General features: G+C 39.6%; 1 protein-coding gene across 2 annotated transcripts in view; it reads right to left on the bottom strand.

Annotated features, from left to right (window-relative positions):
• Positions 1 to 1,621: 1,621 nt before the first annotated feature.
• Positions 1,622 to 23,646, bottom strand: part of SUPV3L1 (Suv3 like RNA helicase) — a 28,987-nt gene continuing 6,962 nt past the window's right edge. The window contains exons 3-15 of one of the 2 annotated variants that reach the window (XM_032423800.1): positions 23,191 to 23,298; positions 22,250 to 22,364; positions 20,697 to 20,865; positions 18,776 to 18,887; positions 14,784 to 14,861; positions 13,594 to 13,685; positions 12,222 to 12,402; positions 11,301 to 11,394; positions 9,932 to 10,151; positions 8,411 to 8,491; positions 7,856 to 8,032; positions 3,966 to 4,114; positions 1,622 to 3,310 (exon numbers count right to left, since the gene is read on the bottom strand). In XM_032423800.1, coding sequence (XP_032279691.1) covers positions 2,875 to 3,310; positions 3,966 to 4,114; positions 7,856 to 8,032; positions 8,411 to 8,491; positions 9,932 to 10,151; positions 11,301 to 11,394; positions 12,222 to 12,402; positions 13,594 to 13,685; positions 14,784 to 14,861; positions 18,776 to 18,887; positions 20,697 to 20,865; positions 22,250 to 22,364; positions 23,191 to 23,298 — 2,012 coding nt within the window. In that variant the 3' untranslated portion in view covers positions 1,622 to 2,874. Of the gene's footprint in view, positions 3,311 to 3,965; positions 4,115 to 7,855; positions 8,033 to 8,410; positions 8,492 to 9,931; positions 10,152 to 11,300; positions 11,395 to 12,221; positions 12,403 to 13,593; positions 13,686 to 14,783; positions 14,862 to 18,775; positions 18,888 to 20,696; positions 20,866 to 22,249; positions 22,365 to 23,190; positions 23,543 to 23,646 lie in introns of both variants that reach the window. The other variant, XM_032423801.1, reaches the window with a different exon arrangement.

Genomic DNA, 23,646 nt, shown 5'->3' with positions numbered 1-23,646 from the left:
GACGTATTACATTAGTAAGGGAAGAAGAGCATTAGCCTAGGAAAAGGGGCAAGATAAGCTTTAAGATCAGGGCAAGATTTAGTCAAAAAAATGTGAAAATACATGAATTCTAATATTACTAAAAATTAACAGCAGGCAGAATTGGTAATTCAGCTGGAAATCATTTATATGAATTTGTATAGATATCTGAGTAAAGTCACGGTATATGGACCAGGTGGTGATGAGATTAAATCACTGTGCAGAATTTAGAAGACCGAAGTCATGGGAAGTATTTCTTCCATCATCTCTCAAGGTAGAGATTCCTCTTCTAATGGACAAAAGTCTCCGTAAGAAGCCCAGCACTGAACGCATCTATTTTCTTAGAGCTGGGGACTGTCAGCTATTAGAATGCCAATATTCTCGTGTGAAGCAACGAAACCCTTACCTTTTTTATCCCTCAGTGCCATACTCCCCTTTATTCTTCTGAATGCCGTGATTCAGATGTGTATCTAAATCCTTCTTTTCCAATGTGTATCTAAAATCTTTTTTTTTCCTCAAGACATAGACATTATATTGTTACTCTTACTCTCAAAAGGAAAAAAGGAACTATCAAATAATAATAAAGAGCTCTAAGAAACACTATGATAAACTAAGATTTTGATAGGTTAGAAAATGAAGTTAGAGAAATGACCTATGAAGTAGTACAAAAGTCATGAGCATAATCTCTAAATACTGATTTAACAACCCCAAAAAAGTAAAAAAACAAAAAAAAGGAGTAACAGCTGTATCAAAAGGGAAATGGAGGGGCACCTGGGTCAGTCGGTTAAGCATCTGCCTTGGGCTCAGGTCATGATCTCAGGGTCCTGGGATCCAGCCCCACGTCGGGCTCTCTACTCAGCGGGGAGTCTGCTTCTCCCTCTCCCTCTGCCCCTCCCCCTGCTCATGTGCGCTCTCTCTCAAGTAACTAAATCTTTAAAAAAAAAAAGTTAATGGAGAGAATGAGTAATTTAAGGAAAGATTTAAGAAAGCTAAAATCCTCACCTGATAGTAACAGGAAATCAGTAGCTAATGTCTTAACTCAGGAAATAGTAGGAGATGCATATTATGTAGCATCAATAAGGTAAATACTAGAAGAAGAGTCAAAAAGTCTTGTCTCTGGTTCTTAAGCTGTGTATACATTCCTTTGACCAAAAAAAAAATTTAATAGCTTAAGCTTATTTGGCTTATGTATACAGATTAGAGCTAAATTAATGTACAGAAGTGTGGCTTAGGGGAAAGTTCTTATTTCCAAGTAAGCTTTGTTTTGAATTTATATCATGAATTTGTTTTGAATTTATTATACTTCAAATACTTATATGCAAAGGGAATTTTATAGATACAATGTGATCAACATCCATCCATCAGGTTTGTTTTTTTGTTTTGGTTTTGTTTTTGACAGAGAGAGAGAGAGCAAGGTGGGGTACAGAGGGAGAGGGAGGAATCTTAAGCAGATTTTGTGCTGAGCATGGAGCCCCATGGTGGGGCTCGATCTCACAACCCTGTGATCATGACCTTAGCCAAAAATCAAGAGTCAAATGTTTAAAGGACCAAGCCACCCAGGTGCCCCTATTTACCAGTTTTAAAAGGATAACAATAAGTGATATACATGTTAAGAAAATGAAAATGTAGCTGTTAAGAGAAACAAGGAAATTTGTGAACATTACAAATTAAATTTAAAAATATATATGTACACACACACACACACATACATACATACATACATGTCTCAGCCTGATTACAAGGACTTGAGAAAGACTCTCCGGCGGGGATTATCAATTTCACTGCAAATTATAGGTGTGTCAATTGGCAGTTCAAAGCAGTTACTAGACTTTCCCAAGCTTCTATAAGCACCAGGGGCTTTTCAAAGGGCATGAAGTGGATAGCGAGCACATGGTATCAAATTTTAGGGTAGACTATCAAAGTGTAGCCTTGAAGGACCAAGTTCAAGAACACCTCCTCTACCCAAATTTACCAAAAGTAGCTTCTTGAATTGTCTTCTAAGCCCAATACTATTTCAAAAGTTTTTTGTTTTTCTCTGGCATTTTTGCCCATAAAGACAACTGTTATTTATCATCTCTGTCTGAAATTGTCCCCCTATGTTAAGTGACAGGCTTTTAGGTAACAGTGATTAACTCTGAAGTCTGTTTATAAACATTGCTATCTCTGCTCAAGTTTATGTACTTTATACGGCTTTGAAATAGAGGAGGGAAATAGCCTGATTCATTTATCCATTTGCTTGTCTCTTAACAAACCCTAACTTTTCATTATATCCTAATAGGTCTGAGTCGGACACACCTAGAATGACTGCATGGTAATTACAGACTCCCGGTTCTAAGCTGTATGAAACTTTGGTGTTTTATGATTGTTTTGTATGTTTGTGATTCACAGTTAAGTCATTTTTTCAAAGGACCCAATTCCATTCTGTAGATTTACACTAGTCCACAAACACAATGTACAAAGCATTACAAGCCACTGGTTATTATTCCTAACCAGTTATGTACTGTCCACATTTTATTAAATTACCTAGCTCTGGTCTGCTGGAACTGAGGTGGACATCTAAGCCTCATGTTGATGTACAGCTGAATCCACAATAATCCAAGGAGGGCTTTCAAGCAAGTACTTCAAAACCTGCTAGAAAACTGCAAGGGAAGACAAAACAGTTGTGTTTTAGAATCACTGAGAACATTACCTGAGTGGAAGGAAGACCAGGCTATTTTGTTGGTGACAAGTAAGCACTTGTTTTTTAAAAAAAAAAACAAAACAGTAAGTGATAGCCACAATACCATAGCAGAGAGTAAATACATATGAGAAAAAAAGGGTTTTAAAATATTTTTATTTGCAAAAATAAAAATAAAACTAATCTGAATCTGGTTCCTTCTTCTTCCTTCTTGTCCCTTTTGAGTGAGTCCCAGGCTCTGTTCTGTCTTTGCCATGCTCCATCTGTTGTGTCAACCACTCTTTTTCTAGCTGTTTCAGCATGTCTGCAGTGAGGAGGCCTTGCTGCACCAATCTGGAAGCAAGGGATTTCTCTCCCGCACTGGGGCTGGGTGGCTCAGCAGCTTTACTCCCTAACGTTTTGGTGCCACGCACCCTTCTAGCTTGGCCCTTTAAAGTTCCTGACGATCGCGACTGGCTCTCTGCTGACAAGCTCTCCAAATTCAACAGCTTATGTGTCTCTGAAATTTTAATCAGTTTGGTGATGTTGTGTACACCATCTTGGATAATGCCATCTAGTTCTTTCTGGAGGTCTCGAACAAGGCTGGCATCTGGAAACATATCTATAAACCGGTAGCTGGGAAAGAGACATATTATGTTATAACAACAGCTCTTCTCACAGTATTGGACTTATCTCACTGACATAACTCCATCTTGACACTGATTGATCCCAAATACTCTGTTGTTGCAAATTCTGTCCAGCGCGTTTGCTCAACCTTTATTTCAGCACCAGCACACCTGAGGAATATTGTCATTATGAGGGTAGGTCATCACGCATATCTTAAGTGATTCCGATATGCTCCCCGGTGGGACATGCCCAACCTTTGAAAATCACTGACCTAGCACAGTACCTTTCAAATATTAATATACAAGTGAATCACCTGGATATTTTGTTAAAATGCAGTTTGATTAAGTCTGGGGTGGGCCTGATATTCTCTAGTTCTAACAAGCTCCCAGGTGATGCCAATGCTTTTGGTCCAGGGACCACCATTTGTGTAGCAAGGATCTAGTAAACCTTCTCACCTACCTATCTTAACTAGAATCCTAAGTCCCTCAGTCATTTTTAGAATGGGTATAAACAAGACTCAACAGCCAAAATGGACAACAAACATAACATAGAACAACACCCTGCAAAAATGCTTCTAACTTGAGATCAAAAGACCATATTCATAAAATCTTTGATTTCCTCTATTACTTAGAAAAATGAGAGTACATAAAGAAAAATTTGATACCTTAGCCAGAGGTAAAGATCCAAGACATCATGGACAGCTTCTAGATCCATGAGGTCTTTAATATTCTTAGGTGAAAGTAATGGCCACTTAATATATCTGCGTAACCATGAGAAGGTCAGTGGTTGATTCCTGCTATACTGCCTGGCAAACTGAACGAGAAGAAAAGAGTTTGGTAAAAGAATCAAAATTCACTTAAGTCTGCAATTAGAAAAAGAAAACACAACAAAACATTAACTGTGGTTATGTTTCAATAAGCAGGCTGGTATCTTTCCTTCTTTATACTTTTCTATATTTTTTAGAACATGTAATATTTTATAAAGATACTTTTAAGGAAAAAAAGGGGGAGGGGGTTTCCTTCACTTTCCAAAACCAGGGCAATAATATGTGCATCAGAAGTTGTACAAGAACGAACTTTCCAGAGCCTAAGTCTGTTAACTTTTATGAACATTAATGTTCTAAGTTCTGGATAGACATCGAAGACTCTCATTTCTATCCCTTCATCCAATAGTCCTGTAACTACAAATATGAGCTGTATCTTGTTAATGTCCTCTCTTATCATAAAGAAATCCTTTGGGGTGGCTTGGTGCAAGGCTGCATATGAGTCAATCAAACTGGTAAAGAGACTCCGCCTCTTCACTCGGCTGTATTGTTTTGGCCAAGCCACCACTCTGTGTTTCAGTTTCCTCATCAATATCATAAGACCACCACACCTCCTTCTGGAACCACAGGACACTGTTGGAGAATGTGCTTGGAAAACCAGGCTGCTCCCACTCCCCAAAAATGCTAGGCAGGATTATGCATCAGACCACAACCAAATATGGTCTGTCTATAGAAGACAGACCACAACCATATGAGACCTCTAGAACAAGAGTTTAAAATCTTTAGCTTAAAGAATAAGCTGATTTCAAATGGTTCATTTCATGGTTAGGGAAAATTCTCTCTAAATGTTTAACCTAAGCAAGGTCAATACTTCAGAGAGGCAAGGCAGTTTTAGAACAATTGTGGTTAAATAATGTTATGATTTGGGGCGCCTGGGTGGCTCAGTCGATTAAGCGTCTGCCTTCGGCTCAGGTCATGATCCCAGAGTCCTGGGATCGAGCCCCATGTCGGGCTCTCTGCTCAGCGGGGAGCGTGCTTCTCCCCCTCCCTCCCCCTCTGCCTGCCGTTCCACCTGCCTGTGCTCTCATTCTCTGTCAAATAAATAAATAAAATCTTAGAAAAAAATAATGTTATGATTTTATTAAATTCAGTTGTGCATTCTAAGCTTAATAAATGCCAAACAGGATAGCCACAAAGGATGGAAATCTGACCATACTAACCTGCTAAAGCAGGAAAGCCAAACTCAATTTCTCTTACAAAGACAGTGGCTTTAATATTTGTGGCCACAAACTAGTGGAAACCCAGTATGTCAAAGAGCTAAGTATGGAGCTGCCCAGAGAAGAGAAGGGAGAGACACCTATCAGATACCTCCACCCAACAGCCAGCCCTAAAGGAGCTCCCCAGAACACTGATTCCAAACAACTATCCCGGGGGGCATCAGAGGCCATCAATGGGATTGAGCTCTTTTATAGTTCAGTAATAATGGTGATCAAGAAAAAAGGAGGGGCGGCTGGGTGGCTCAGTTCATTAAGCGACTGCCTTCGGCTCAGGTCATGATCCCAGGGTCCTGGGATCGAGCCCCGCATCGGGCTCCCTGCTCCGAGGGAAGCCTGCTTCTCCCTCTCCCACTCCCCCTGCTTGTGTTCCCTTTCTCACTGTCTCTATCAATTAAATATTTAAAAAAAAAAAGAAAAAAGGAAAAATCTCCAAATTTCACATGCTAACCAATAACAGAACATACAAGCAACTGTTGGCCTGTACCGTTCCAGACTTCTTACTCCTTAGTAAAATGCTGCTGCTTCATTAGAATAGCTGTTTGAAGGATGGTATAAATGGGGTCGGGGCCATGAACTCGCGCTCCATCCAGGTCAGTTTATAGCATTTGAGACTTTGTTCCATAAACTTCAACCTTATGCTAACTAACTCTCCCATAAATGTCAGCTCTAAGAAACATATTTTCTAGGTAAATACCTGGACGTGCAATACCTCTAAGACATATTAACGGGAAAAGAAAAAGGCAAGCTGCAGAATAATTCATCATAACATTTATGGGAAAACACACCCACGCAACAAAACTAGAATTTCTGTACGTACACATATGTAGGCAAACACAACGGAAGAGGTCTGCAGTGACACAAACTGTTAACTATAGCTCTGTCAAAGACTGCGATTGGGGGTGGTAACCCAATTTAACCTATCTGTAGTGTTTTAATTTGTGCAGCGAGAAAGCATTTATGTATTATTTATGTGATTTCAAAGTAATTTAGAACATAACTGAGAAACAGATTTGGTAGGAACACAGCTAGTACGCAGAATGCTGAGTTCTATAGAGAAGACAGTGGTGAGACTGTAAGTCCGAGGAGGATTCAGAGAGGAGGCCTGTGGGGGTTTAGTGGGATGGAACTCCAGGCAGAGGCAATAGGGGGAGAGGCAAGGGCACTGCAAGGTGAGAGGACATGGCAGGGGGCTAGAAGTTCAGCTTCCACTGCCCTTCCCTGCCCCCCCTTGTCTGGGTGCATCCTGTGCTCCTCAGAAGGCAGAGGTTTGCATCCCTATGCAAATGAATGAAAAAAAAAAGGGCTGGAAGCTTGGCACCAAACTTATAAAAGACAGCAATCCTTGGCTCAGTGCCTTATAATTAGGAAAACTGAATACTATTGCCACAGCTCACCCCTACTCCCCTTCTCCTTCCAAAAAATATTAACCAATGCCATTAAGAAAGAAGTGTATCGGGGACGCCTGGGTGGCTCAGTCGGTTAAGCGTCTGCCTTCGGCTCAGGTCATGATCCCAGGGTCCTGGGATCGAGTCCTGTATCGGGCTCCCTGCTCTGCAGGGAGCCTGCTTCTCCCTCTGCCTCTGTCTCTCTCTCTGTCTCTCATGAATAAATAAATAAAATCTTTAAAAAAAAAAAAAAAAAGAAAGAAAGAAGTATATCGGAGCGCCTGGCTGGCTCAGTTGGTAGAGCATGTGACTTTTTTTTTTTTTAAGATTTTATTTATTTATTTGTCAGAAAGAGAGAGACAGAGAGCACACGAGAGCACGCGCACAAGCAGGGGAAGCAGCAGGCAGAAGGAGAAGCAAGCTCCCCACTGAGCAAGGAGCCCAATACGGAACTCAATCCCAGGACCCTGGGACCGTGACCTGAGCCAAAGGCAGGTACCCAACTGAGCCACCCAGACGTCCCAGAGCACGTGACTCTTGATCTCAGGGCTGTGAGTTCACATCCCACGTTGGGCATGGAGTCTACTTAAAATAAATAAACAAACAAATATTAAAAAGCAGACCAAAAAAAAAAAGTGTATCATTAGGCAAAGAACCCTCCTTGAAAAAAAATTACAGTTGTTTTTGTTTTAGCTTCTTCACAAAGGCTACCATATAAACCCAAATACAAAGCAACAATTCCCCATTACCCCAAAAAATTGCCTGTAAGAAAAAAAGAGCCACTTTATATTTAACTTCTTATATAGTATCCCATATCGAAAGATACTCTCCAGGGGCGCCTGGGTGGCTCAGTTACGGTTAAATGACTGCCTTCGGCCCAGGTCATGATCCCAGAGTCCCAGGATCGAGTCCTGCATCAGGCTCCCTGCTCAGCAAGGAGCCTGCTTCTCCCTCTGACCCTCACCCCCTTCATGGTCTCTCTCACTCTCTCTCTCAAATAAATAAGATCTTCAAAAAAAAAAAAAAAGAAAGAAAGATACTCTCCAATTGTTTTAATTTGAATAACAAAATATTGTTTGGGGAAATGCACGGACTTGAAACAACTCAAAATATAAAGACAAAGGCTTACTTGTAACAGTGAAGAACAGACAAAGGGCTGCTTCTTGTTGATAGGAGCTGTGCAGAAAACATACCTCACTCGTAGACTTAATGGAATATGTTGGATCAACTCTGCAGAAAATTTAAAATCATCCATATTGCAGACAAAATACTGCCCATCAACTTGTGAAAAATCTACAAAAATATCCTGGGGGGGGAAAAATAAATTACTGGACTGCCTAAGCGGGCATGAATAAAGAACTCAAGTCTACGAAGGACAATCTCTTTAAATCTGTAACAGTTTTCTAGAAAGGCCTGCTTAATTCACTGCCTTCCCAAGCTAAAAGACCTCCCCCATAGCCTTCCCAACCTGAAATACTCAGAAAATTCCTCAGGACAAAAGTCCCAGAGGATTTTCAGAGAACATTTTTTTCACTTTCAAGATAAACTTCACAAGTAGCAATGTCACAAAAACAGACTATCCACTGATGCCCAGGAGGTTAACTAATAATTGTCTGACATATCAACATTTTTAGAAAAGAAATTTTAGATTTTAGAAGAGATTTAAAAGTGAGTTCTTACTTACAATGAGATTAGAAAGTGTTGTATCAGGGAGATGGTAGGCAAACATTTCAATCTGCTCAGCAGTTGGATGAAGACCGGCTGCCTTTAGTAAAAAAAAAAAAAAAAAAAAAAAAAAAAAAAAAACTGTAAGTTTTCTTTTTATTTTTTAAGATGTTATTTATTTGACAGAGAGAGACAGCAAGAGAGGGAACAGAAGCAGAGGGAGGAGTTGGAGAGGGAGAAGCAGGCTCCCCGCTGAACAGGGAGCCTGATGCGGGGCTCGATCCCAGGACCCTGGGATCATGACCTGAGTCGAAGGCAGACACTTAATGACTGAGCCACCCAGGTGTCCCAAGTTTTCTTCTTTTTAAAGAACTTTTCTTTAAGTTATTTCAAAATAAATCCTATATTCAGGCTAAGCTCTCGCCAAATGAGTTAAATGCCAAGAATTTGAGTAAAAAAGAAAAAAGCAACATCACTTTCCCATCTATTACCAATTAAGAAAGCTGATGAGATAAAACTAACCAATTATACCCAACTGAGTAATTAGTCAATCGTTCACATACATCTTAGTTATACTCCTAAAATCTATGATGATCTGATAGAGTACCAAAACTGCTTTCCATGGTCTCAATTATCTTCACTGAACAAAAATGAACAAGGAAAACCCAATTGCTTTAGCCAAGGCAATAAAACTGACAGACAAATACAGGAAAGAATGTCTAAACTGGAGGCCAGTGATCTCTTCAACTGTATTCCAGTATTAATAAATGCCTACAGGTAAGTATACGCAGAGAGAAAGGGAATGGGAAAGAAAAAGAGCAAAGGATGAATGGAGGAAAGAAGAGATGAGTCACAGGAGGGAGAAAGAATAGGAGCACAGGAAATGAGGTGCACAGGAGAAAAGTGGGAGTGTGTCATTATCAACTGCACTTTTAACAAAAGCTGCAGAAATTAGTTCAACCACAGCTTTCCTCCAGGAATGTTTCCTTGCATCATCTCATTTCTATGCCCCTTCAGCAGAGCCACTGAAAAATGCGAAGAGCCACGTTAATTTGTAAGTGAATTTTCCAAGCAACTTAAATTGTAACAGTTTGTTTAAAATACATATGCTGCTGCCTCATTAACTGCACTAACCAAAACTGAATCTTGTCCTTACTGGCTCAAAGTTGTATTGCTTAGTACTGTTTTTGCCCCACACTCAAGGGTTTCTTCTACATTCAAGCTTCTCATAATTTTTCGGTCTGCTGACATAGCTGTGTGTCCACCTAAAGCAACTATACCCCCACCCCACCCATCGCTAGACTATAGGAAGAACTAAAGAAAAATCAGGTTCATTAAACTTGTTCCATCTGGATCTTTCACTTGCACACCATTCTCTGATGAAGGGGTCCCCATACCACTTCAAAGCAGTAAAGTCGGGCTTTCTTAACATGATTTTCATGGCACAAAACTTTCTTTTGCTTATAGAAGAGTCTAGAAGATAGGTGAAGAAAGGAATGACTGTCCTCCACAGAGAAGTAATTAACATGTTACACCATACCTTTATAGGCTCCACATGCCTATTCAAAATTTCCTTTAATAAACTGAGGTCTTCTCGATTCATTGTTGTCACTTCTCCTTCTTTATATTTTGAACTGAACCTACCAGCTCTGCCAGCAATCTGCAAAGCCTGAGAGGTGGTAATTGGTTCTATTTCTTTCTCTCCCTTTTCATTGATAGTGGGCTTTATAAGGGAGTAAAAAATAATTCTTCTTATGCTCCTGAAATAGAAATAAAAGTACTCGCTCAGACTGCTGAATAAAAAACTCTCCATCATTTTGGGTCATTGTAGAAATGCTCACTGCAATTCTAGTTTAGGCCTGCTTACAATCTTGTCCACTGTTTACAAAGTAAGGAAAAGAGGTTTGTTAGTAATTTTTTTTCTTCCCATTAAATAGTTATTTTTTAACAAATGTGTAAATTTACTATAAATCATTAAGTTGTACATTTACAAAGGGTAAACTGTGGAGGATGTAAATTATCCTTCAATAAGGTACAGAAAATAACTTTCCTTTTTAAGATTGATTGATGGATGGATGGATGGATGGATGTATGTATGTATGAGAGAGCAAGAGCACGAGCAGGGGGAGGAGCAGAGGGAGAGGGCCAAGCAGACTCCATTCTGAGTAGAGCCTGACTCAGGGCTCCATCCCAGGACCCTGAGATCATGACCTGAGTTGAAATCAAGAGTCAGACACCACCGACTGAGCCACCCAGGCGCCCTGAAAATAACTTTTTTTTTTTAAACAAATAAAGCACATAAAGTGCTCTCAGACTGCCTTTAAAAGTTGGCTGCTATCCCTGGGTGGCTCAGTGGGTTAAGTGTCAGACTCCTGATTTCAGCTCAGGTCATGATCTCAGGGTTGTGAGATCGAGCCCCGTGGAGAGCTCTGTGCTCAGCAGGGAGTCAGCTTGAGAGTCTCTCTCCTTCTCCCTCTACCCCTCCCCTCTCACATGGTCTAACAAAAAAAGAAAACAAAAACAAAAGTTGGCTGCTATTAATAGCTTTGAATAGTTCTTTAATTCATAAAGGTATAATTGCCTTGATTACCCAGAGAAGAATATTTAGGCATAAAACCTAATGCCTAGTCCCACATTCATAATGGGCACTCACCCACTTGCTGAGAAACTGAAAATACAGTAAAATAACATAATGGGTTAGTGGTAGGGAGTTCACTCAAAACTCCTAGTACTGTGTGCTATTTTCTTTTTATTCCCTCAAAAGATGTAAACAAGATAAACCTCAGATCTGTATTATAATACCCATTCTCCTAAACCTAAATGTTTGGCCATTCTATTGCCAATTAGAAAATATTTAACTGCCATCAAACCCATTGAATATCCATGATTATTAAAAACAAATTACTTACAAATTAAGTCCCATGCCAATTGCATCTGTAGCAACCAGGATTTTGCATGGATCATCAGGATCATTAAACTTTTTTGCTTGAGCAAGTTTGGTCCCTAAAATAAGAAGAGTTTATGTTAGTTCAGCATTCTCAATCTGCCACATCACACCAAGTATATCTTGGAACCCCTCACCTCTTACTCTCCATTTTTATCAATAAAACTCATTGTTTCTGGGTGCCTGGGTGGCTCAGTCAGTTAAGCGTCCAACTCTTGATTTCAACTGAGGTCATGATCTCAGGGTCCTGGGATCGAGCCCGCATTGGGCTCCACACTGAGCTTAGAGCCTGCTTGGGATTCTCTCTCTCCCTCTCCCTCTGCTCCCCCCACCCCACTCACACTCGCTCTCTCTCTCTCCCTAGGAAAAAAAGAGAGAGAGAGAGATTTCAGGACTACAACTTCAACACAATTACCAAGCTCATATTTCACATTTTAATATTTTTGTTGTGTTTTGTTTTTAGAGAGAGAGCCAGGAGGGGCAGAAGGAGGGAGAGAAAGAATCCTAAGCAGGCTCCACGCCCAGCACAGAGCCCAACATGGGGCTCGATCTCACAACCCTGAGATCATGACCTGAGCCAAAATCAAGTGTCAGATGCCTAACTGACTGAGACACCCAGGTGCCCCTTTAATGACTTTCTGTAAGAAAATCATCAACTCAACATTTAAAATACAGTCCAACAATAGCAGCAAGAACTATGAATTTAAAAACTTCTATCCCTACCAAAATGAACCAGAGAAATTTATTTTATACGACCCACAATAAATTATTAATGTATCAAGCAAGTTAATTCAGTATCTTTTACTGCATCTTCTATACACAGCTTGACATAAATGGCAAAAATAAGAGATTTCATATCCCTGTCATGATGAAAGCCAATAATTACCAGGTGGGAGACTGCCATATATAACAGCTGATTCCAATCCCCGAATTTCAATCTGTCGACTCACAGAATAAATATCATTCTTGCTAAAACAGACAATGCAGTCCCCAGGCCGAAGGTTGTCTAATGATTCTAATGCATGATCCAGCACGGAAATGGGGGTAAGCCTCTTATAGTTTCGAACCTACAATAAAGACATGATATTGTAAAATAACACATTTAACTTCTTATGACTAATAACTAAGTGAAAAACTTGCAATGAAACGTAGCTAAAAACTGGGGCCCCTGGGTGGCTCAGTTAAGCATCTGCCTTTGGCTCAGGTCACGATCCCAGGATGCTGGGATCAAGCCCTGCATCAGGCTCCTTGCTCAATGGGGAATATGGGGGTGGGGGGGGGTGTCTGCTTTTCCCTCATCCTCTGCCCCTCCTCCCTGCTTGTGTTGTCTCTAAATAAATAAATAAATAAATAAAATCTTAAAAAAAAGTAACTGACAAGTTCCAACATTTTTCAAAGGAAAATACAGAAAAACATTTATTTTCATATTATAAATGTTACCATCAGTTCTCATTGGTATTTCTAAATCCATAAAATGTCATATAGCATTTCACAAATTTTCAAAGCACTTTCATATATATTCAATTTTCATGGCAACTTGGTACCTTCAGAATGCTTATTAACTATTAGTTCCATTTTATGAAAAGGTAAAATAGAGCCCATAGAAAAGATCAGGTCTGATAAGGATTCTTTCCGTTCTGGCCTTCTGTGATTTGCCTAAGAACGCAAAGCTAATAAAAGCAAAGCCTAGAACCCAGAATTTCTTCCACTACATTCCAGCCTCTCCCTGAAAGCTGAACACAAAACAAATGGGCCCATTTTTAAAAATGTCTTCATCTTACTCAAGAACTATAGTAAAAAACAAAACAAAGGTAGGATTAAAAGGAAACCAGTTACTTTCTATTCTATGAATTTCAGAAAGGGATACGAACTATCTCTAGCAATTAGATGTATATCAAAAGTCCTAATACTGGACATCTGAGGCTCAGAAAACCATGAACTTTTGCTAAGCCTCAAACTTCGAACATTCCTGACTTAGTTAATTCTAAAGAGATCTGCTCAAACTCCAAAAGGTTTTGTCAAGAAAAGATGAAAAGTCTCCTGTACTTCTGGAAGGCTTAGGGTATGATGGCCATTCTGCCAGGATTTCGGATCATGATATTCAACCAAGTATGTATGATCTAGTCAACTGTGAGAAAATGAAGCATTCTTTTTAGTTAAGTTCTGATTTTGCCACTATGTGGGACCTACGAAGCCATTGCTGGGGTACTCTAGGCTATTTGCTACGCCACCTTGAAACAAAGCATATAATCTAGTACCTCTACTTCCTCCCCAGTCGTGTACATAAGCTCAGTAACCAGGTCAAGAGCAGCAGATTCTCCACACAAATGGATTTCTTCAGCACAGAGTCCTGTTAAATGCAAAATCAGTAGTTTTTTAAAGATATGAAATTAAATATTGTAATACCTTATATAGCAAAAATACTTTGTTTGCTTACCTATGGCTTTACAACTTCACCAAGCGTTTTCATCAATATTATCTCTTTGATGCAAACCTCAAATTAACAACATTCTGGTGGGCAAAGATTCTATTTTTATGACTCTCAGAGTTTTTAAACTGCTTTGGCCAAGGTTTTGAGTCTATTAGAGGGTGAAACCAGCCAGGACTAGAACCTCGCATTCTGATGGTTAGCACTGAATCTTATACTTGCATTTTTCAAATTAGGCTCCATGGAATCACTAAGGTGCCTCAGAGGCTGAGGGCTGGAGGGTAAATGAAACTCCAAGCTCCTTACCGCTGAGCAGATCCACTCTCATCTATTTTAAATTACACACTTTGTTTGAAGGAGTTCAGCTATTTGTTTTTTAAATTTGAAAACACCTGCCCTACAACACGGGCTGTTCAAAAATCCACTCCAATATCAAGCAGTGGAAATGTTCATTCATGTCCATGGATCTCAAAAACTCCAATTCCAGGAGCCTATCCTAAAGAAATAACTAAATAAATAAATGAAAAGCTATGGCCACAAAAATTTTTACTGTAGCACTATCAGTAACAGGAAAAAATGTTCAACTCTGTGGAAAAAAAAACAGTGCAGCTCTTCAATGGAGAATATGCAATATTAATATGTGGTGTGAAAAAAAGTCTATGAAACAAGAAACTGAAAAAAAAAAAAAAAAGCAAGATACAAAATAATTCACAAAACACCATTTTCCCAAGGAAAAAGACTGGCATGAAAACCCAAAATGTTAATCCTGGTTGTGTAAAGATGGCAAGATTTGAATTTTAACTTTAATTAACTGGTTATGCTAACTTTATAGTAAGAAAACTGGACTTTCCATTATTAAAATAATATTTAGGAAATAAGAACTCACACTAGGCTGACTTTTTTGTTTGATTTGTGTCAAAAAGAGAGGATCGTAATGACTCTATTTGGCAATGTCAAGCAGAGAAATGCATCTCCGTGCAGATGTCACAAAGCACAGGTCTTAGCATTCAGACCACCAACCTAGAAGTGCTCTGGTCCAGGCCCATCCTCTGGCTGGATCTTTGATCATTTGAATTTCATCAATCACGGCCACTTCATCTACAATAAGAAGTTATCATGAGCAACACAATCTACTTAAAAGTGTCATGAACAAATTATAGCACCACAACTCAAGTTTTCGTCACCACCATCATCACAATCATCACTCACTAAGCACTTCTTTTCTGGCAGGCTTGTTCTAAGTGCTTTATTTACAATTATATCTCATTTAATCCTGACAACAAGCCTATACAATAAGTATCATCATTCTAGCTATTTTACAGAAGAATTAACTAAGGCCCAGAGAAGTTAAGTCACTGGCCCAAGGTTACACAGCATGTGCAGTTAGTAAGTGTTAAGATCTAAAAACATGAAATTCAAACCCAGGCCATCTAGCATGTAGTAGGTCCCTTTGTCCTATTTTCTGCAATCTCAGAGGCAGCCTGGAGAATCTGCTTAATAAGAACTAACACACCCAGGGGCGCCTGGGTAGCTCTGTCGGTTGAGTGACCAACTCTCGATTTCAGCTCAGGGTCATGATCTCAGGGTCATGGAATCAAGCCCTGCATAGGGCTCCACACTCAGCGGGTAGTCTGTTTCAGATTCTCTCTCTCCCTCTCCCTCTCCCTCTGCCCCTTCCCCTGCTTGTGCATGCATGCGCACACTCTCTAAAATAAATAAAACTTAAAAAAAAAAAAAAATAACACACCCACGGGGTAGTAAAAAAGAGAAAGTATCTATACTTCCAGGAACAAGGAGTAGACAGCCCCGCTATAAATGAAGCCTCTCTATCACAGGAACCCAGACAGATGCCAGGAGGAGAAAGTGGAAGAGCAAGAGTCATTCCCTAAGCTCCAGCTATGCTCATTCTTAGGGGTTTTAAGCTCATCACTATGGCAAAAATTAGTACCTCATTTTATTTTCTAATGCCAAAATGCTTTTGACCATATTATTTTAAGTCATATAAATTATATTTTAATTTTCTTCCTCCAATACCAAGAAGTTGAGAAAAGCACATTTAAAAAAAATTAATATGCCCACAATAACATTTAGGAAACAAAGAAAGCACATTTTATACTGAAAAACCATCAGATTAAAAATCACTTATTGCAATTGGGTACATACAAACAAGATTAGAAAAAAGGGGACAGGAGGGAATTTTGATTTATAAACTTCTGTGCTATCTAAATTTTTTTTTTTTTAAAGATTTTATTTATTCATTTGAGACACAGAGATACAGAGAGAGAGAGAGCATGAGCAGGGGGCGAGACAGAGGGAGAGGGAGAAGCAGGCTCCCTGCTGAGCCAGGAGCCTGCTATGGGGCTCGATCCCAGAACCCTGGGATCGGGCCCTGAGCCGAAGGCAAACGCTTAACGACTGAGCCACTCAGGCGCGCCTGTGCTATCTAAATTTTTACAATGTATTACTTTTCTAATAAACTCATCTTTTAAAAACTATCCATTTACTCAGAAAAATTATTAAAATGAAAAAAGCTAACTAAAGTACATAATATATAATACCTATTTAACTATACACACCCACAATGCACACATAAGTATATGCATACACAACACAAACACAGAAGAAATCTGGAAAATACACACCACAGGGTTAACACTTGTTGATTCTAGATGGGTAGAATTGAGAGGTTGTAGGTTTTCTTCTCTTTGCATTTATTTTTATATTTTCTATAATGAAGATATGATTGCTTACTGGTAAGAAGAAGTTAATTTTTATTTAAAAGATTTTCAAAACTACTTAAATAGAAGTTCAGTGAAGTGTTACATATAATAGTGAAAAACTTTATTTTTTTTAAGATTTGATTTATTCATTTGAAAGAGAGAGAGGGAACATGAGCAGAGGGGAGGGGCAGAGGGAGAGGGAGAAGCAGGCTCCCCGCTGAGCAGGGAGCCGGGACACAGGGCTCAATCCCAGGACTCCAAGATCATGACCCAAGCTGAAGGCAGGTGCTTAATGGACTGAGCCATCCAGGCACCCATTAGTAAAAAACTTTAAACAACCTAAATATTCTTTAGTAGGGGAGGGAATGAATTTTAGTCATAAGATGGAATTTTAGTCATAAGTTTAAATGAATAAACTTGATATATATATTTATGATATATACGATATACATGCGATATGATACACATAAAACAAGACTAGATCTAAAAACATGCTGTGTAGAATAAAAAGCAAGTTGTGATGTCCACAACAGCCAAACTGTGGAAAGAGCCAAGATGTCCATCGACAGATGAATGGATAAAGATGTGGTGTATATATACAATGGAATATTATGCAGCCATCAAAAGGAATGAGCTCTTGCCATTTGCAACGACATAGATGGAACTGGACAGTGTTATGCTGAGCGAAATAAGTCAATCAGAGAAAGACATGTATCATATGACCTCACTGATATGAGAATCTCAGGAAACAAACTGAGGATTGCTGGAGTGGGGGGTGGGGTGGGAGGGATGGGGTGGCTGGGTGATAGACATTGGGGAGGGTATGTGCTGTGGTGAGTGCTGTGAATTGTGCAAGACTGTTGAATCACAGATCTGTACCTCTGAAACAAATAATGCAATATATGTTAAGAAAAAAAAAAGAAGGAAAGAAGAAGATAGTAGGAGGGGAAGAATGAAGGCGGGGAAATCGGAGGTGGAGATGAACCATGAGAGACGACGGACTCTGAAAAACAAACTGAGGGTTCTAGAGGGGAGGGGGGTGGGAGGATGGGTTAGCCTGGTGATGGGTATTAAAGAGGGCACGTTCTGCATGGAGCACTGGGTGTTATGCACAAACAATGAATCATGGAACACTACATCAAAAACTAATGATGATTAATATAACAATTAAAAAAGTCCAAAAAAAAAAAAAAAAGCAAGTTGTGGAACAATAACACAATATGGTAATCATGTCAATGTTTTAAAATACACAATCTAGGGGCGCCTGGCTGGCTCAGTTGGAAGACCCACGACTCTCGATCTTGGGGTTTTGAGTTCGAGCCCCACGTTGAGTGTAAATAAACTTCATTTTTTTTTTTTAAAGATTTTATTTATTTACTTTAAAGAGAGCAAGAGAGAGCACAAGGCGGGGGTGGAGGAGAAGCAGACACCCCGCTGAGCAGGGAACCCAACATGGGCTCTATCCCAGGACCCTGGGATCATGACCTGAGCTGAAGGGAGCCACTTGACTGACTGAGCCACCCAGATGCCCCATAATAAATAAACTTTAAAAAAATTCTTGGGGCACCTGCGTGGCTCAGTTGGTTAAGCATCTGACTCTTGATTTTGGCTCAGGTCATGATCTCAGGGTCCGTGCTCAGTGGGGAGTCTGTTTCCCCTCTCCCTCCCCCTGCTCACACACACTCTCTCTCTCAAATAAACAAATCTTTTAAAAAAATTCTTTAGGGGCACCTGGGTGGCTCAGTCGTTAAGCGGCTGCCTTCAGCTCAGGTCATGATCCCAGAGTCCTGGGATCGAGCCCCACATCGGGCTCCCTGCTCAGAGGGAAGCCTGCTTCTCCCTCTCCCACTACCCCCTGCTTGTGTTCCTTCTCTCACTGTGTCTCTGTCAAATAAATAAATAAAATCTTTAAAAAAAAAAAAAATTCTTTAAAATAAATAAATTTTATTTATTTATTTTATACGTATCAGTGATATGAAAAAAGACAGGAAAGATATATACCAAATACTTGATAGCAGTTGGATCAAAAGAGGAATTGAATCGGGGAGTGGTACAAAGGAAACATCATACTTGTTAACATTTTAGTTTCTTGGAGAGAAAAAGGGAAAGGAACATTCAAAAGCAAACACCATAGAGTTTGGCATTTATCAGCGGTGGTGAGCACTGGGTATCTGTTGTCCTATTCATCTCAATTAAAACATTTTTTTACAATAAAAACACATTTCATATGTTCATCTGTATTTTCAAATAAAAAATTACTAAACCATAATGTTTTAAATGGCATGTACATACAAGGAGTTGTAACACTGCACATCTCAACGGTACAAGCAACATGGGCAGCCTGTTTCCCATCTGGCTCTATGGTCACACGCTCTTCCCCTGTTACCAAGTCACACGGAACACCCTAGGATGACAAAAAGAAATCTGGAGTTATCACCACCTTTAAAATAACAGAAAAAGAAGTTTTGGATGTTTGAGTATTTTCGCCATTACCATCAAATTTATTCCCAATCCTGTAAAGAAAATTATGAAAAATAAAAGTGGCTCGCTTACATAACCTACATAAACTTGGAAACATCCCAAATCAGCTTAATTCTCAGGTAACACAAACATGAGAAATCATAGCAGTTTCACTTTTTAACTTTGTATGTTTCTGTACTATTTTGGTTTATTAAAATGAACATGGATTGTTTCTATATTCAAGAAGAATATTATAAATAATATTTAAGAACGTAAAGACCCCCTAATAGAATTCCTTGAGAAGGAGCAGCATTAATAGTATGGTGTAGGGGCGCCTGGGTGGCTCAGTTGGTTAAGCGACTGCCTTCGGCTCAGGTCATGATCCTGGAGTCCCTGGATCGAGTCCCGCATCGGGCTCCCTGCTCGGCAGGGAGTCTGCTTCTCCCTCTGACCCTCCCCCCTCTCATGTGCTCTCTCTCATTCTCTCTCAAAAAAAAAAAAAAAAACTTTAAAAAAAAAAAAAAAAAAAAAAGAAACGGAAAAAAAAAATAGTATGGTGTAATAGTTCGCCCAGGACTGAGGGGTTCCTCAGGACGAAGAGCTTTAGGTGCTAAATCTGGGAAAGTTCAGGCAATCCGGGACAGCTAGTCTCCCTAGAGGCCTGAACTAATCATGAAGAAACATCTGATATATCCAAACTGAGTGACAGTTTACAACACAAATGACTGGTAGTTTTCCAAATGTAAAGGTTATGAAAGATAAAAGAAGGTTCCTGAGGAATTGTCCCAGATTAATGGAAACTAGAGACATGATAACAAAATACAGTGTTGAGACTGTGGACAGAATCCTAAGGGGTTGGAAGACAGTGGTGGTGGTGTTATCGACAACTGGCAATTTAAATATAGATTGTGGATTAAATAATAGTATTCTATCAATATTAAATACCCTGCTTTCGAGAAATACCATGTGGTTATGTCAAAGAAAGTCTCTGTTCTGAGGAAATACTTTCTTATTTATGGATAAGGAGGCAGGATGTATGTCAAATTACACAAGTCATCCAGAACAAAAAATAGAGAATGCAAATTATCTTCCCAAACCTGTTCATCTCACATTATAAAGTCATAAGACAATGAACCAGAACGTGGCCCGTTTAGTGAAACGATGCCTCAGACGACAGGGCGTTCAGTCCTTTGCAGGTCTAAACAAGTGACTTCAGTCTTTATCATTAGTTCTAGTTCACAGCATCAGAGGTCTAATTGAAAAAAAGGTAAGTTAAATACAGTAACAGAGTAGGTTAACTCTGAGGAAGCAAAGGAGGGCCTCAGAGGGAGTTTCAACTGTATCAATAGTTTACTTCTTAAAAAAATAAATAAAACAAGAAGTATGGTGAAATGTTAGAATCCGATGGGAGTTGGGTAGTGGATTCAAGTTATTTACATGTAATTCTCTGCATTTCTCTGTATTGGTGAAATATTCTGTGATACTGTATTTCATTCATTCCAGTACACTTTTCACATTTTAGTAGCTCTGAAATCAGGAGGTAGCCTAATGGCAGGTCAGAGTTCAGTTGGCAGCTTCTTCTTCTTTCTCAGTTGCACATAAAATAATCGTACATCTTACAAAGTACAATGAACTACAGCAACTTTTATTAGTGGTAAATTACTACATATGCCCTTCCCCACCTTCCACCTTCACCCTGCCCAGCCCTCCCAAATTAACAAGAAAAAGAGCAAATATTTGGTAATATACTGACAGCAGCATTACTCTTTTCGAAGATCTCATGTGCCAGTAATTTTAAAGGGCCACAATACACTCCAGATTTTGCTGACAAGTATTTCTGGATTGCATGATAAGTCTTTCCACTGTTTGTGGGGCCTGAATGGAATATTATCTTCCGCTGTATGGCTCTGGCTTCTGGGTACCTAAAACATAAGTAGGTAAACAGCTTATTCCCATTAACCTGAAAATCCATCCTGGTAAAAGTATCAACTGAAAATGATTCCAATGAAACATCCTGTTAATATTCACTTGACAGGATCTTTTGGGAAACTAAATAAAATGATGAGTTTCAGATCCACACTAAAATAATGACTTTTGGGGCACCTGGGTGGCTTGGTCAGTTAAGCTTCTGCCTTTGGCTCAGGTCATGATCCCAGGATCCTGGCATCAAGCCCCATGTCGGGCTCTCTGCTCAGTGGGGAGCCTGCTTCTCCCTCTCCCTCTACCTGCCGCTCCCCCTGCTTGTGCTCACTTGCTCTTGTGCACTCTCTCTGCCAAATAAATAAAAAAAATTTAAAATATTGACTGTTTTCCAAGATTGGCACTTACTAACTAGAGGACAGAAAAATCTAAATGAAAATTAATTTCTTGGATATTTTTGCCATTGTACAAGTCCCTTCTCTTCAGGAGTTTAACTTAAAGTAAGTTTAAACTGCTATCAGCTCCACAGATATGCTGACTTCATTTCCACAGCTCTAAATACATGACCCTATAAGTAAATATTCCTAGGCTTCTGAATTTCAACATATATAATATAATGACTGAGTCTTCTGTCTCCAGCCATGATGAATGGTACGGGACTTGCCCTCCCACCACAAACAAGTATAAAACTGGACAAAATACATGCCACAGCTGCTTGGGGACATAAACAACAGGCAGTGGAGGACTACAGCCCTGAAACAAAAGGAACACTTGAGATGAGCCCTACTGCACTCCAGTAGGGCACAGGGAGGTGGAACCCAAGCAAAGTATGACAGTCCCAATGAGCTGAGCAGTAGAGATCAAAGTCAGAGATGCTAAAGCAGGTGGGATTTGAAGGGCATAGTGTGGAAGAGAAGAAAGGGTTCAGTGGAGGAGGTGCCTTCAAGTCTATGTGAGGCTTCCCTTGGGTCTCTGGCCAAGGGCTGGGCTGCACATGTGCAGGGTCTAGCAGAAAGCAGCTTGCTAAGGGTTTTAGCAGAAAGTCTCAAAGAGGTGGCAAAGCGCTAGATGTTGGGAGCTCCAGCCACAATGGCGGTAGTGATGAGAGCTCGTTAACACCCAGGCATTTAGCTGACACTAGGCCACACTTTAATTGTAAGGCCGACACCCTAAAGTAAGGGCTACTCTAGATTTGTCCTAGTAAAACCTACTACCTAGCTTGATCAGAATCAAGGGGAGACACCAGAATTAATTGCCTGTTTTTCAAGGGAAAACAACTCCTAGACTCCTTATGATTTATCATCCAGCCTACAATAAAAAAATGTAATGATCACCAATCTCCCAAGATTAGACACTAGTATCAAATCCACAAGTAAAGAAACTAACCAGTTCGGTGGTATTCTTAAGTCACTGATTTTACGAAGGTCATCCTTACATTCCAACACAGGAAATATCTGTTTTGCGTGTCTCAAGAAAAATGGAAATAAATCATCCACATGAGCTGAAAAATAAAACACTGCATTAACAGGTGCAATCTACATGTTATCCATAACCAGACTTAGCGAAACTTTCCTTCTTAGCAAGGTAGTCAAGGGGAGGTTGCCAGGATAAAAAGAAAAATTCTGGAGCAAGGAACTCTATCCTTTTCTCAGATCCTGCTTCGTCTTATGTTTTCTTTTTAATTTCACTTACATTTTCTAGGAAAATAGCAAATTGGCTGTCAACCACCATGTTCTACTCTTCTGATATAAACAGGTAAAGATCAGCATTGGTGAAAGTTAAATTAAAGAACCTGGAAATATACATTAGCAAAAAGACCTATGGTTACTGAAGAGAAATGCAGGTACAAATACTTTACATTTAAAAAACATAACCAAAGCCAAACTGCCGATGGGAACACAACAGTGATGTTCTTACATTTTTCCTTTTCTCGCAAAAACTCTGTCCTGATATGAGGGAGTAAAAAAGTCAGTGGCAGAAACAGATGGAATCCGCCACATATTGATTCTATCTTCTATGAGAGTTCACTTCACTGTTGCCTATACATAACACATAGCCGAGAGCAGAAGGTGATAGATCAAGACCCCAGTCTTCCTCTAGTCTAAGATATATGGTGGATTTAATGACCAGCTCAGAGATCCACTATAGAAGCAAAATGACCTAGAAGGCCTCCTATGAAAGCACACAATTATTTACAGACAGTGTGAATGGGCCCACTCTGTAACAAACAAGCTCTGACCAGAGAAATAAACATGAAGCACGAGAAGAAATACAAAGTATGCTCAACACATTTTAAAAGAGATTTTTAAAAATCTCTAAACACTTACCTGCACTGAAGCAAATATCATTCAAAATAATGTGAATGTCCACATCCAGAGAATGAGACTGCATGATATAATTTCTAAAGCTGACGAAAGCTTGATGGAAGAGACGAGCTGTGGGAAACACAAAACCAAAATAGGTAAGGCTAGTTTTCATTTCATTTCTCATTTAAAAGGTATATATACACGTTACACCTAACTCATCAAAGTGTCCTCTTTCTTTGGGGGCAGAGGAGGGTCCTACAGCTGGTTTATTATGATCTGGCCTACAGTGAAATCCTAGCACCACATGAAGGAAAAATTAACACACAGCTCCTTTGCCATGTGTCCAGTTCACCGGGTGCATCTTGCCAAACTCCTGTCAAGACAGAAGCAAAGGTCAGGGACATCCTCCAGACAACACGTATGTACTTGTTTCCTGGGTACACGAGGTCTCACACAAGAATGACAAAGCTATAATCT

The sequence above is a fragment of the Phoca vitulina genome, unplaced genomic scaffold (assembly GCF_004348235.1).
Source record: "Phoca vitulina isolate PV1807 unplaced genomic scaffold, GSC_HSeal_1.0 scaffold29, whole genome shotgun sequence".
NCBI lineage: Eukaryota > Metazoa > Chordata > Mammalia > Carnivora > Phocidae > Phoca > Phoca vitulina.
This window is presented reverse-complemented; position numbering and strand designations above follow the sequence as displayed.